The 15,517-nt window shown below is 37.4% G+C and overlaps 1 protein-coding gene across 1 annotated transcript in view; it reads left to right on the top strand.

Moving 5' to 3' along the window:
• The first annotated feature begins 238 nt into the window (after window positions 1-238).
• Window positions 239-15,517, top strand: part of AKR1D1 (aldo-keto reductase family 1 member D1) — a 33,849-nt gene continuing 18,570 nt past the window's right edge. Inside the window, exons 1-3 of the mRNA XM_010947490.3 lie at window positions 239-397; window positions 12,143-12,310; window positions 13,587-13,703. Coding sequence (XP_010945792.2) covers window positions 305-397; window positions 12,143-12,310; window positions 13,587-13,703 — 378 coding nt within the window. The 5' untranslated portion in view covers window positions 239-304. The remainder of the gene's footprint in view (window positions 398-12,142; window positions 12,311-13,586; window positions 13,704-15,517) is intronic.

Raw genomic sequence — 15,517 nt, 5'->3', positions numbered from 1 at the left:
GAAGCCGGCTAGATTTGTTTCCTTTTATTTTCTAAAAATCATTTCTTTGCAGAGAAGTAAGCATAAGAGCTCAATGGGTTACTATTTTCATGCCTCTGAGAAGTTCAAAGGACAACTTCAGTCAGGATTTCTAGAACAACCTGAAAAGAAAAAAAAAAAAAACTTCCCTCCACTGCTCCTCCCTCTGCTCCTCCCTCTGGCCCTCCTTTCTTTAATTAAATATGTATTAGGACAAGTTTTCAAAAAGGCTTTTCTGTGGTGGTCAGAATCATTTCTAGAACTTTGAAACCGTAGACTCTCTAAGATGTACCTCAGTGCTGCAAATCATCGCATACCTCTAAGTGATGGAAACAGCATTCCTATCATTGGACTTGGTACCTACTCAGAACCTAAATTGGTAAGCTTATCGTTCTCTCCCTCTTTTTTTTTTTTTTATTAACACATTCCTAAAGGATAAGCTGTAATTCATTTTGAATGGATTTCATTGATTTACTTTTTGTAATAATGAATGCAGCTTGCAAGGACTGCTATTTGGCTTAATGAGTATTGACTCAAAGTTTAAACTAGATCAGTTAATTATCTTAAAGTATCTTGGCTTAAAGAATGGGACTTTTCTGCTTCCTTTTCTAAAATTCAGCTGAATGCTGATTATTAGATTGAACTGATGCACATGAAATTTCTGAGTTTATGGTTTGTGATTTTTTTAAGTTCATATTTGAGATTTTTTAGTTCAGTCTAACAAACATTTAGTGAAAACCTACTATGTATGAAGCACTAGGCTATAGAAGCTTCAAATATGAAGAGAATGTATCTCCGCTGTCTACAGATCAAAAATCGAATAGAGAAGACAGATTCTTTAATAACTAATCATAGAACAGTGAAGAGTAAATGCTGTCCGAGAATCTGAAAACATAGGAAAGGGAATAAACTTGACCATGAGGACTGAAGTGTGTTTCCATTAAAACACAGAAAAGATTCTACTTGTAAGAAAAGTATCTCTCTGCTTTCTGCGTTGCAATTCGACATTTAATGCTGATTGCCAGAAAAAATGGTGGTATCTAGAAATGCTACTGAAATTTGAATGATCATGTATAAATGAACTGTGTAAAGCTGAGTCTGAATTAGTTAGAGAAAGAGAGCTGAGACAGGAATTTTAGTCAGAAAGAGAAGCATAGAGGCATAAGAATATGAATCTGATTATGTCACACCTCTGCTTAGTTATTTCAGTAGCTCCCTATCAGTTATAGGGTAGAGGCCACACTCCTTACTTGCACATTGGGCCTTAATGGTTCAGTCAAGACTTGTCAGTCCAGCAGCATCTACCACCATGCCTCCATCTCTATGTATAAAACATAGCTACCTGGGTTCCTTGAACATCTCTCCCATCTCCGTGTCTTTGGTTGTGCTGCCCTCTACCTGGAACACCCTTTCTCCTGATTTGTCCACTTGGCTAATTTTTATTAAACCTTCAAGACAACTCAAGGATACCTCTCCCTAGAAACTCATCTCCCAGCCACCACAACTTGCCCCTCCTTCATGTTCAGCTCTATTGTAGCCCCTTGTGCTCAATTCTATAGTGGCATTTATCACACTGTATTGTAACCATTGTTTCTCTGCTATCTTACCCACAAGATGTGAAATCCATTAGGAAAGAGACCATGTCTTATTCAGCTCCATATTCTCAGTATAGTGTCTGGTATGTGATGGGTCTGGTATGTGATGGGTGTTCAGCTAATGCTTGTCAAATGAGTGAATGAGTTTGTGAAAGGAGATGTGTGTGTATCTATATCTATATCTATATCTATATCTATATCTATATCTATGTGCACGAGAGGATATGGAGATGTAAATGGATACAATAATAATAGCTAAAATTTTCTTAACCATATGCCAGGATCTCTTTGTAAGTACTTTATAGTACATGCATTTTCTAATTTAATCCTCACAACATTATGAAAGAGATATCACTTTACCCCATTTTACAGATGAGAAAACTGAGGCATGGAAAGATTGAATGCCCCAAATTTATAATGCTAAGAAAGAGAGCTGGGATTTGAACCAATGTAGTTTGGGCCAAGATCCTATCCTGTGAATATATTGCCTGTTATAAATATGTGTCATGTCAATGAAGCTGCATGTTTCTGACTACAACTTTCTATATGTATTTCTATATATGAAAGTATCTAGGAATATATATCCAGAAAGTATCTAGGATGGATGGATGGATAGATTAGATACATAGACAGATAGATAGGCAGACAGACAGATAGAATGATAGATCTAGAGTGTGAATCTGATTATGTCACACCTCCGATTAATTCTTTCAATGGCTCCCTGTCAATTATATGGTTCCTTACTTGCATCTCTCTCTCTCCTGAAACTCAGTGGGGCTCAAAGTGCTGCATGTACCAATAAATATTATTAAATGCTTATTATGTGTCTAGTAATAGTAAATGCTACAGGTTGGAGACTTTCAAAAGCAGTCTTGTGTCATTTCCCGAAAAGAGTTGTAACTCACTTCAGAAGATAAGACATACACCAATTAGAGAATGTGGCATTAAAGGAATACTGTTAGAAATGAAGATTGTGCATGCACTAACCACATTTGTGATCAGAAATACGGAGTTAATGGTATGTCTCCCCAAATCAGACTCTAATGTGAAGAAAAATACCCACCATGGAGGATTTAGGGAAGGCAGACCTGGGTCGAGGGGGAGATGGGGAGCAGGGAGGGTAGAGTACCTCGGAGCACTCAGTGCTTTCTGATCCAAGCCACACAATTGACAACTCTCTCACCATCTGATGAGACAGACACTGGGAGGACCTGTGCTCAAGTCAGTCACGGTGAAATTAAAGTACCAAATTAGATTTAACTTCAAAATCTTGGTCCTAGAAGTGCAACCTGATGCCAAAATTTGGTCTTCTCTCCGTGGTGTGCCTGAGATTCTTCTCAAAACCTTTCATTCCTCAAGAGCTAGCACAACAGGCTGAGTAACTGGTGAACTGGAATTCCCTTGCGTGTTGTGTGTATTATCAAGCCAGTCCATATTTGTCCTGGGATCCTGTTCCATTTTGATACAGAAGTTAGAGTGCACAGGGTGCCAGGGGAAGATTTAGGTTTGTCTTCATAGGGAGGTGGGGTGGGAGCAGAGGTGGAAGGCTAAGATAGGATAAGGGAGACTAACCTGACCCTGCCCTCCGACTTCTGCCCTGTTTAGACTCTGTTGTAACACGTAGCAATAGGAACTGTGGGACAGCAGCTGGGAAGAACATTATTGTGGGGCTGTGTGAGGCTAACAAGCCCAGCTTCTCCTAACTTACAAAGGGTTTCTTTCTCTTAATATGCCCAATTTTCTTATAAAGCTGCTTCATACCTGTGGAGTCAAGGGAATTTGAGGTGGAACCAACATTTAGTAGCACCAAGCTCTCTGTGTATTTCCTCACTTGATTATCACTAACGAAAACTAAAATGTACAAATTGTATGTGTGACATTTCCCTATGATAGCTTCCCAGAATGTTTTCATTACAGGGAAAATAGTCTATGATAGCCTTCCACCAGATTTCCCTTCTTCCTGTCTCTCTCCCTACCCTATAGCTACATCTGAGAAAGCTAATAAGTGAGAATTTTGAACCTTGTTCCTTGTTTCTGATTTGATAGAAATTAATTTACTTTCTATGCATATCAGCCCATGAGTTAATAACTGATATTTATCAAAAACTTCAAGTAAAACTCAAGAATGTTACCAGGTGTGCAGATGACACAAATCCAGGTAAATATTTTGGAAAATGGGCAATAATTCATATATTCATTATTTGCCTACCATATGTGAGGCATTTTTCTGGTTAACACAGAGATTGAAACAATGGGCTAGAAACAAGGGATTTAAAATCTGTAAGTGGAGTGACTGAAGGCAGAAAAAATAAACATATGTGTTAACTAAAATATGAAGAAAAGCTGACGTGCCTGAAGAGAGAGAACTTTAGTTCAAAGATGAAAGTAACAATGAACAAATCCAGTCATGGGGTAGATCAGAAACTTCAGGCTATGGGGAAGGAGTGGCCTAGGAGGGTAGAATGGGGTTGTAATGGATCCAGTATTCCCTCCTGGGTGGCCCTGGTTGAGATTTCTGTAGCTGCAAACAGTTTTCACACTCTGAAGAGTGAGCCAAAGGCTTTGCATATGAGGGCAAAGGAGAGGTAAAGTCCAGGCTCTTGGTGAGTACCTAGGAGGAGCCTGAAGCATCAAGTTCATTCTGTCCCTAAGCTGGAGGAGGCGGGGGCACAAGGCTTTGGACCCCTTCTCAGGCATGTGCCATCTTTTAAATATTCCTTGGTTTTTCCTCAATGCCCATTTAATCCCCCTCCTCCTCTCTAACCAGGGAACCTTGCTTCACCTGGAGAAGGCAAAGCCTTGTTCTTACACCAAGTATTTTTTTTAATCTGCTTTTAATCTGAGGACAGGATGTTAAAGAACAGTAATTATTTAATGACACGTTAAAACATGATAAAGGAATCTTTATTCAAAGGGGAAACTGTTGTGATTGGTATAAGGGACCACTGATGGAATTTTGCAGTCAGGGAGAGAGACTGGTTTCAACTCTGAATACATGGGCAAGTGGGAATTCATAACCAAGGAGCAGGGTCTGAGTCAGTAGGTAGAAAATTACTAAGTAATTCTGGCTAAACCGACTTAACAGGATTCTTGTTGAAGACAGGGCTGGGCAACTAGGCATCATCTAGGTCACCATGGACGATGAGAAACCCGATTTGATAGCGAGAGTGGTCAGGTGTGGAGGGTGAGAGGTTGTGGTTAAACTGACTTAGCAGGATTCTTGCTAAGCTTGGACAGAGCAGAAATGAGCATGAAAGTCCGTGTTGGAAAAGAGTTCAAAGGAGCCTGATTAGAATTTGGTCACTGAAAGAATCTTTGTCAGGGTTGAGGGTGGTCTCACAATCTGCCTAAAGGGACCAGGGACTAGGTAGAAAGCATAAATACGTGGTCCTGGAGAGCCAAGTCTACTTCTCAGTTTTGTTCTGCTTTCCCCTTTTGATAGTACATATTAGAGCAAGAAAAGCTTTATTTTCTTCTTTGCTACAAGCAAAAAGAAAACACATGGAACCTTCACCCAGGAGACTATTGCCGATCAAAGACACAGTAAGCAGAGTACTGGCGATTCCACTCCCCATGCTAAATGAGGATAGCCGTTTCATCACGACAGCCAGTTGTCATACGTAAACCAAAGTCCAGTGTGGCCTGATCTTCTCACATTTTTCAGAGACTACTGTGAAGTAATTAATAATTTTTAAGTGATGGCAATTCATTTATATTTTTGTAAAATGCTATATGGGCTAAATATTTTAAGGGTCAAGGAACAAAGAAAATATTTCAGCTAATATTTGTTTTTCACTTTTAGTAGAGTATCTCCTGAGTTCTTTGCAGTACCTGTGACCCCTTCACACTCACACTCTTGTCAAGGAAACCTTGGCTTTTAGAAATCAAATATCAAGAACTGACTTCTGCATTTTGCTATGTCATTCCTCTCCAGAGGAATTAATGCTGCACATCAAGCTGCACAAAATGGTTTGGTGGTGGGGGTAGGTGGTAACAAAAAAATACCAGGAAGAAGAACGTAGGTTCATATTTTAAAACCATTAACCTGACAAAGTTAAAATGAATTAAAATGAAAAGAGACGGAATACATAGAGGTCAAGTGAGAAGAGTTCTGTAATAAATCAGGCAAAAAATAACAAGAACTTGAAACTGGTTAGTGGCTACAAGGAAAATAATTTGGATGGAGCCTAAAAGGAAATAACTTGGCTAAAGGCTACAAATCACTGGGGTAGACTCTACAAAGCTTAGCAAGCAATTGGATCCAGACAAAGGAGAACGAATGGTAGATCCAAGACCAAAAAATAATGTTTCAGGCCCACGTTACTATGTTCTTTGGATCTAAGGTTTTGAATTTATTTTAGTCACTTATCTTTTATTTTTGATCTACTTCCTTATTTTTTTTAATATTTAAATTTTAAAAGTATACAGAGGGATGAACACTTTTATTAAAGCTAAAATCTGAGTAACGACCAGCTAGACCCAAAGTTAGAATGTATCAAACCCCAGAAACCCACCATGTGTGCTTACTAGTCCAAAACCCTCCCTCCCTCCAGCAGTAATTGGTCTCTTAACTTTTACAGCAATTATATTTTTGCTTTTTTCTAATGGTTTCACAACTTGAACATGCATTTCTAACAATATAGTTCAATTTTTAAAGTCTATTTCGAGGATGTTTTCCCCCAGTTTTATTGAGATACAATTGACATATAGCACTGTGTAAGTTTAAGGTGTACAACACAGTGTTTTGACTTACATCATGAAATGATTACCACAGTAGGTTTAGTGAACATCCATCATCTCATATAAAAGCAATATAAAAGATATATAGATATAGAAAAAAATTTTTTCTTGTGATGAAAACTTAGGATTTACTCTCTTAACAACATTCATTTATAATGTACAGCAGTGCTAATTACCTTCATCATGTTGTACTTTACATCCCTAATACTTACTTTCTTATAACTGAAAGTTTGTACCTTTTGACTACCTTCATCTAAGTCCCCCTCCCCTCACCACTCTTGCCTCTAGTAGCCACAAATCTTGCCTCTTTTTCTATGAGTTTGTTCGTTTTTGTGTCATTGACCCACAACACTATGTTAGTTCCTGTGTTAAGGGACCAGGGTCTTACACCCTTGTATCATCCATAGAGGGAATGGATGTGAGTAATCAGCAGCCAGCACTCCTGACAGTTGAGGAAATGAGTGCTTCTCTGCTGTGGGATACACCATGACATTCACTACAGTCTATCCCTGGTGCCGACTGGACCTATTGGCTTTGTGTGCTAAGCTCGCCCCTGGGAAAATCTCGTCGAGAATTCTGTTTGGTCTCTTTCCTGGAAAAAATTTTAGAGGTAGCTCAGCAGAATGAGTACAAGCTTCTGCCACTAAAGCTGTCTTCAAGTTGCAACTTATACGTATCGTCTCCCTCTGAGACTACCCATCCTAGATTTCCCACACCCTTAGCCAGTATCTCCGCTGGTCTGGGTGGCTTACATAATATTATGTCCTAGATCTTCATCTCAGAGTTGTGTGAGTCCCTGGTCAACTTACCCTTTTCAGGTCATTTACTCAGTTCACTGTCCATTAACTATCAAAATTGGAAAGGGGTATATCATTAGATGGCCTAGGTGCCAAACATTTCCTTCCCTGTCCTATTGTGTAACTCTGGAGGAGCCCTGCCACCTCCAATTACAAAACTCACTTACCCCTGCCAGTATGGCAGATTTTTTCCTTGAATGCTGAACTCTGGAAATAAGGAGCCTAGTTTCCCCCTGGGAACTAGGACCTTTAGATCACAGGGCCTAAAATTCAGGGATGGGAAGCACACATGTTCAAATTGGGTCAACGGGAATGATGCTAAGCCTAGTGGGTTTTCAGATTCATGTGTTCTACTTATTGGTATACAACACCATGTAATGGTTGTTGACCTAGTGTGTATGCTGCATCCTGGAGGATGGCCCCTCATTTTCATAGGACTCCACCATCTCTTAAGTGGAGAAAAGGTGCCGTTGCCCAGTTCAGGAAACATAATTATTTTACTGAGATTGTTCTTAATTATGAAGTCAAATTTTTTGCATTTTAGATTCTCCTATCATATCACTTATTTGAGTCTCCAGACATAGTATTCTATTTGATCTTTCTGATCTTTTCCTAAAATGGAATTTCCCAATGAATCTGTCAGAATTTATATAGAATTTGCTTTTGCTACATTTAAAGTGTACAAAGAATTATTTTTCTCATGTCCACATTTCCAAATAGTTCCTCTATATTGATTAGAATTAAGTCCAAAATAGTAATTCACCTCATTGCTGATTTGGCCATCTAAGAGAATATTTTTAGCAAGTAAAGAGTATACTAGCTTTTTTAAAGAAAAAGCTCTTTAATAATAACTGAATAATTGAAGACTTTCACTACTTAACTTTATTACTATAATCTTTATTAAATAAAGCATCATCCATATATTACTCAGGCTGACAGTCAATACCAACTTCTTTCTGCCTTAGCCTTTGTCTTTTTTCCTTTCTTTATCCTAAATGCTCTCTCCCCTATGCTTTTTTTCTTGAGTTAACTTTGGAAAATACAGTCTGGGGCTGTATTTTCTGGGGCTCTTCCCCTTGTATTAAATTTATTTATTGGGGTATTTTTTTGGTTTGGTTTTTTAAAAATGGAGGTACTAGGGATTGAACCTAGGACCTTGTGCATACTAAATGTGCATTATCACTGAGCTATATCCACCTGGCCAAATTTATTTTAGCTCTGTACTTAAACTACCAGTTCCAGTCCACAAAATCTCAGTGATATTTCTGAGGTATATTTACTATCTCATATTGAGCTTTATTCTTTTCATTAGTACTATGTATACACCAGAGAAAGAAAACAGTATTTTAATTTTTCCTTTGTAAATTTCTTTTTTTATTCTCTTGTTGCTTTTTAATTTTTTTTTTTCAGTTTTTACACTGAAGTGTAATCAGTTTATAATGTATCAATTTCTGGTGTAACTCATAATGTTTCAGTCATACATATACATACATATGTTCCTTTTCATATTCTTTTTCATTATAGTTGACTACAAGATATTGAATATAGTTCCCTGTGACATACAGTATAAACTTGTTGTTTATCTATTTTATATATAGTAGTTAGTATCTGCAAATCTCGAACTCCCAATTTATCCCTTCCCACCCTCTTCCCCTACTCCCCCCAGTAACCATGTTTGTTTCCTATGTCTGTGAGTCCCCTGTAAATTTCCCCAACCCTTCTCTTTCCACTGTGCTTTTGTTGTCACACTTGTCATCCATAACATCTCATTTTACAATTTAGGGGGTTTTGCTTCAGTTTCTGTTCAAGCCTTATTGATCGTGTTAAGTAACCAAAGAGGTATTTCTGACATTCCTGGAAAGTGTGTCTCCCTTTCCCAGCTTTTTCACATTTGTGACTATGAATCCTATTTTCTAATACCATCTGTATAGCCATTCGGTTCATTTTTCATATCCTCTTATCTACTCAGTAGTAATGACTTTGAACTGAAATAGGGGAATACAATACAGTTTATGCTCCCAACACTCTATTTCCAGCCCAGGACTATAAAGTTCACTAGAAATACAAGAGGTTTCTTGTCTCGTTCATTCTACAACAAATCAATAGATACCTGACATGATTTTGTCAAGCATTTGGTTAGAACACAAAATATAGAAGCAAGCACAAGTAATTTTCAACATTTGTGAATGAGATGGGAATGATCATCATCTGAATATGAAGTCCATAAAAATCTACAAATAGAATCAAACCTCTCCCCAATATACAACCTAAAAGATGATTTGTGATTTTTATATGATGAGACTAGTTATCCTGATAAAAATCTCCATCAATTCTTCCATTTCTCATTAAGGAAAAAATGTAACTAAAATGAGGAACACACTTGTACATTTAAGTGTCATCATAACTAAAGAACAATAATTTATGTGCAGTTTGAAAACTGGAAAACTTACACCTCAAGTATAAGGAATCTGTCTGGTGTTTTGGTTCTGTTGATGTTCGGGGTCAGGATATTCTCATTCTTATGCTTCGTGTAGGTTAATGAAATGAACAAAGCTTTGGCTGCAAAATCTGATTAAAAAAATTTATTTTGAAAAATGTAACATGCTCCTGGCAATCTTTTTCCCGCCCAGCTTTACTGAGATAGAATTGACATACAAGAAACTGCACATATTTAAGTATACAATTTTATGAATTTGACAAGTATACACTTGTGAAGCCATCACCATAATCAAGATGGTGAATCTATCCATCACCACAGAAATTTCTTTGTACTCCCTTGTAATCCCTCCTGTCTCTCATGCCTGCATTCTCTACCCCTACCCAAGGCAATCACTGATCTGTTTCTGTTAGTATACATTAGTTTTCATTTTCTAGCATTTCACACAAATAGATTCATAAAGTATTTATTCTTTTTTGGTCTGGCTTCTTGTATAATTATTTTGATATTCATCCATGTTTCTGTGTGTATCTTTTTTATCACTGAGTATTATTCCATTCCATGGATATATCTAACTTTGCTTACCCAAACCTTTGATTTATAATTGAGCCACCTTCAAGGAACTTGTGCCCTCCTATAACAAGGCTACCATGAAATCTCTTGTCACTGGTAAAATTGATAAAGTTACAATTCTTTTTCTTTTTTGAAGTATAGTTGATTTACCATGATTGTTTCAGGTATACAGCAAAGTGATTCAGATACACACACACACACACACACATATATTTTTAGATTCTTTTCCATTACATGTTATTACACATTACATGTTATTACAAAATTGAATATAGTTCCCTGTACTATACAGTAGGTCCTTGTTGTTTATCTATTTTATTTTAACCTTTTTAAAATTGAAGTATAGTCGGTTTACAATGTTGTGTCAATTTCAGGTGCAGAGCATAATGTTTCAGTCATACATATACATATGTATATTACTTTTCATTGTTTATCTATTTTATATATAGTAATGTTTATCTGTTAATCCCAAACTCTTAATTTATCCTTCCCCTGCCCTTTCTCCTTTGGTAACCGTTGATTGTTTTCTATGTCATGGGTCTGTTTTTGGTTCGTAAATAAAATTTGTATCATTTTTTTTTCAGATTCCACATATAAGTGACGTCATATGACATTTGTCTTTCTCTGTCTGACTTACTTGACTTAATATGATAATCTTTAGGTTCATCCATGTTGGTGTATATGACATTATTTCAATCTTTTATATGGCTGAGTAATATTCCATTGTGTGTGTGTGTGTGTGTGTGTGTGTGTGTGTGTGTGTATTTGTTTTTTTTCTTTATCCAGTCATCTGTCAATGGACATTTATGTTGTTTCTATGTCTCAGATATTGTAAATAGTGCTGCTATGAACATTGGGGTGCATTAAAATTAGAGTTTTCTTTGGATATATGCCAAGGAGTGGGTTTGATGGATCACAGGGTAACTCTATTTTTAGCTTTTTGAAGAACCTCCATACTATTTTCCATAGTGGCTACACCAATTTACATTCCCACCAACAGTGTAGGTGGGTTTCCTTTTCTCCAGGCCCTCTCCAGTATTTATTATTTGTAGAGTTTTTAATGATGGCCATTCTGACTGGTATGAGGTGATACTTCATTGTAGTTTTGATTTGCATTTCTCTAATAATTAGTGATATTGAGCATCTTTTCATGTGCCTGTTGGCCAACTGTCTGTCTTCTTTGGAGAAATGTCTATTTAGGTCTTCCACCCATTTTTTGATTTTTTAAAAAGAAATTAAGCTGTATGAGCTATTTGTATATTTTGGAAATTAGTCCCTGGTCAGTCTCATCATTTGCAAATATTTTCTCCCATTCAGTAGGTTGTCTTTTCATTTTGTTTATGGTTTCCTTTGCTGTGCAAAAGCTTTTAAGTTTAATTAGGTCCCATTTGTTTATTTTTGCTTTCATTTCCATTACTCTAGGAGCTGCTTTGAAAAAAATATTGCTGCAATTTATATCCAAGAGTATTCTGCCTATGTTTTCCTCTAGGAGTTTTATAGTATCCAGTCTTACATTTAGGTCTTTAATCCATTTTGAGTTTATTTTTAAATATGATCTTAGAGAATGCTCTAAGATCAAGTTATATTTCTGAATCCTCAAAACTAAGGGCAAACCTGGGATGGATGAATCTCCCGTTGAGGGTGGGAAGCTCCCTAGGAGGTCTCTTTCTTGTCCTCAGATACCATCTTCCAATCACAACAGCATAGAATTGGGAATTTGTCATTTTCACTATAAAATGATGTAGGTGCCAAGTGTCCTGATTAAGAATGATTAGGAGGAGAGGGTATAGCTCAGTGGTAAAGCATGTGCTTAGCATGCCCAAAGTCCTGGGTTCAATCCCCAGTTCTTCCATTAAATAAACAAATAAATCTAATTACTCCCCCCCCCAAAAAACCCCAAGTATAAAAATTTTTTAAAAGAATGATTAAACTAAAGGAAAGACCCATTTTCTCTTCTCTCTTACCCCAACCTGTCATTTTAGACCCCTAAGGGGACCTGTGCAACATCAGTGAAAACTGCCATCGATGTGGGGTACCGACACTTTGATGGGGCCTACGTCTATCACAACGAACATGAAGTGGGAGAGGCCATCAGGGAGAAGATAGCAGAAGGAAAGGTGCGGAGGGAGGATGTTTTCTACTGTGGAAAGGTGAGCTCTTCTCTTCACCCGCCTTCTACTTACATACTTGGTGGATGTAACATCACTTTTCTCTGATACAGAATGTTGAACTCACCAAGAAGAGTGAGTTCTTAACTGACAAATTCCTCACTCTTGCCAAGAATCCAAGGACTAATTAGCCCCTTGAAAGTTAGGGCAAAGCTCTTTCCTCATACATGGGCGTTGATTTAAGTCAACATGGGAAGAGCCAAGTCTACAAAGCAGAAAAATTGAGGAATGGAGGGAAGTGGGGAGGTGGTTCATATGACAGAAGCATTTGCCATAACTTTCTTTAAGGGGGGCAGCCTTCTTTTTCTTTTGTATATGCCTTTAAGGTGTACAATGCATTATTTTGATACATTATATATTGCAAAATGATTACCATCCTGGTGTTAACTTACACCTTCATCACATTACATAATTGCCAGTTCTTTTTTTGTGATAAAACCATTTAAGATTTATTCTCTTAGCAACTTTTAAGTATATAATACAGTATTGTTAACTATAATCACCATGCTGTTTATGAGAGCTCCAGAACTTATAACTGGAAGTTTGTACCCTTTGACTAACATCTCCCTTTTTTTATTTGTGAATATCTGTTTTAATTGTTGATTTTTGTTGGAGGACTTGAGGCTGGAGTCCCCTATACCACCGTTTTGGTGACATCATCTGTTCCACGAGAGATTAATTCTTTAGTAAGAATTCGCAGAATTTTCCTGGGAAATGAGGAAATGGACCCAATGAAAACAAAGGATTAGTGAAAAGGAATTTAGACCTTTACAGTAATTTAAAATTTCACCAGCTTCTGCATCACCTGTCACAATGTGAAGGACCCAGTGAAGTCAACGCACACAAACATACTTCTTGCTCAGACGAAGCACACCTTTCATCCATGACGTGAAAATAAAATGCCAGGTCAGAACCACTAGTCAGATACGTGTTTCCTAATTACATACTGAGGAAAAATGAAAGTGCTGAGGGTCGATTAGAGGACGACTTTGTTGCTGAATTAGCTACTCTGTGGTTCAGGTGGATCTTTAAGTCTCTGGTACTATATTCAGATAAAGTTATACTCTGGGTGATACACTCAAGAGTTTTATCAGCTCAGTCTATACTCAGATGATACTGCAGCATAAACATATATTTGTGAAATGAAATGAGTGAATAAAATGTGTATGAGTATATATAAGGAATAAAGAGCTGCATTACTGTAAAAAAAAAAAAATAGTGTGGATGTTAGTTAACTATCTCCTTTTTACTCTTTCAGCTGTGGGCTACAAATCACATCCCAGAGATGGTCCGCCCAACTCTGGAGAGGACGCTCAAGGTCCTTCAGCTAGATTATGTGGATCTTTACATCATTGAAATACCCATGGCTTTTAAGGTGAGTTCACATGCCTAAAGGTTAAGCCTCTGCTCTTAGGCAACCATGAGCCGACAGCTTTGTGCATGAAGCTAGTTCATTACTTAACATCGTAGAATGTTATGGTGCTTTTGTTACCTTAGATTAGATAGTACTGACCTAGCTCAACAGATGCCCAGAAAGTTATGTATAGCCGACTCAGGCCTGGAACCCAAGTTTTTTGATTGATAATCCAATTCACTTTCTGTTGTATCATGTCTTTACAACTACACTTTAAATGCTCTCTATCAAACCAACATGCAGTCTCCTAACTGCTGTCCACATTTCAGTTGTCCAGTATCCAGACACACCCTTCTTCCCACTCACACAGTCACAAAAACATCCCTGGTCAGTGTAATGCAAAATACTAAATATGACTGAAAACTTACCCTCCACCCTCTCTGAAGGAGAAGAACCCAAAGAATAGTCAGGGCTTTGAAGCCAGCTCCAACATCAGGACTTCGATGTGATATCTGTTCTTTTAGTTCAAATCAATGTTCTCAATCCGTGGACTCTGTTAATTTAACCGCCACCAACACACCTAGTATACACGGCTGAAGAGCAGTAACCGCTTTAAAATTTCATTGAGGGAAGGAGAGATTGAAAACAAAGTTGGCCACCTGTCCATGACATAAATCAGATCCTGCTGGACAGGAAGAACGAGGACTCTGTGCTGCTGCAGTGGCCAGAACTTCTTTACATGGCCAAACTGGCTGCTCCTATTCTGTTCTGTGGAAGCACCTTCTTTATTGACTTGCCTCTATGGTCACATCCAAGATGTGACCTTAGCAGTTATGTATCCCAATAACTTCATTTCACAGAAGAGAAAGTTGAGACCACAAGTAATGAACTAGCTAACTCAGGTTTAAAAAAGTCCATCCAAACTGGGACTAGATCCTGAGTCCCCTAATGCCCACCCCGTACTTGTTCTCTTACACTGCACTGCCCCCGCCTTATCCCCACAAGCCTAATAATCCCAATACTCTGTGGACTACAGCGATTTTTGGATTTCAGGCTCTTGGGATTATGACCTCAGCCCTTCCCCTCACTCAGCTAACTTCAATTCTTGTTTAAATAGCAGATTTCTAAGATGAGTCTTACAGATTTGGAAAGAACCTGTATTTAAAAGTAAGAAAATGAAATTTACTTCTCTGTGGCTGACTAATGACTTGTAAAATCTTTTTGGAGAAGGTAAATTGAGAAATTCTATTTCTGTTCTTAAATAGGATCAAGGTTTAAGGACATAGGTAAGGTAAAACTTTTAACAGTGAGAAATTTCACATAATGACATTACCTCCCAACTGAACCTGTAATTCATATAATTGAGAAATCAATCTTTGAAACCAAAATATCACATGCTTTTTTGACTCATGATTTTTTTTAAAGAAAAACCTTTTTTGCTAAAATATTTTAGCACTTTATTATTTTTTAAACGCCAAGTTAACAAGCAGACACAATTTCAGGACAACAAAATACACAAAAAATGACATTTTAAAAAGGTGAAGTTATGCTGAACAGGAATGAGAGTCAATAGCATGGATTTTTAGAGGGTTGAATTATTCTGCTGATAATGCCTTATAGTCAGGAGCAGGAAAGAAGGAAAAAGACAATGCGCTTATCCAGATGAAGGGATTAGTAAAAAATAAGCACAGTGGAAGCTTAAGGGGACTTCACAGATGTATCTAAAATGGGTTCAGGTTTGATAAAGACCTCATTAAAATTTGGGGGAGTGAACACTTTTTAACGAAATTCATGACAGAGGCATAAAGCCATTTCAGAACAGAAGTAAAATTAGG

The sequence above is a fragment of the Camelus bactrianus genome, chromosome 7 (genome assembly GCF_048773025.1).
Source record: "Camelus bactrianus isolate YW-2024 breed Bactrian camel chromosome 7, ASM4877302v1, whole genome shotgun sequence".
NCBI lineage: Eukaryota > Metazoa > Chordata > Mammalia > Artiodactyla > Camelidae > Camelus > Camelus bactrianus.
The sequence above is the reverse complement of the archived record's forward strand: the minus strand, read 5'-3'. Positions and strand labels throughout refer to the sequence as shown.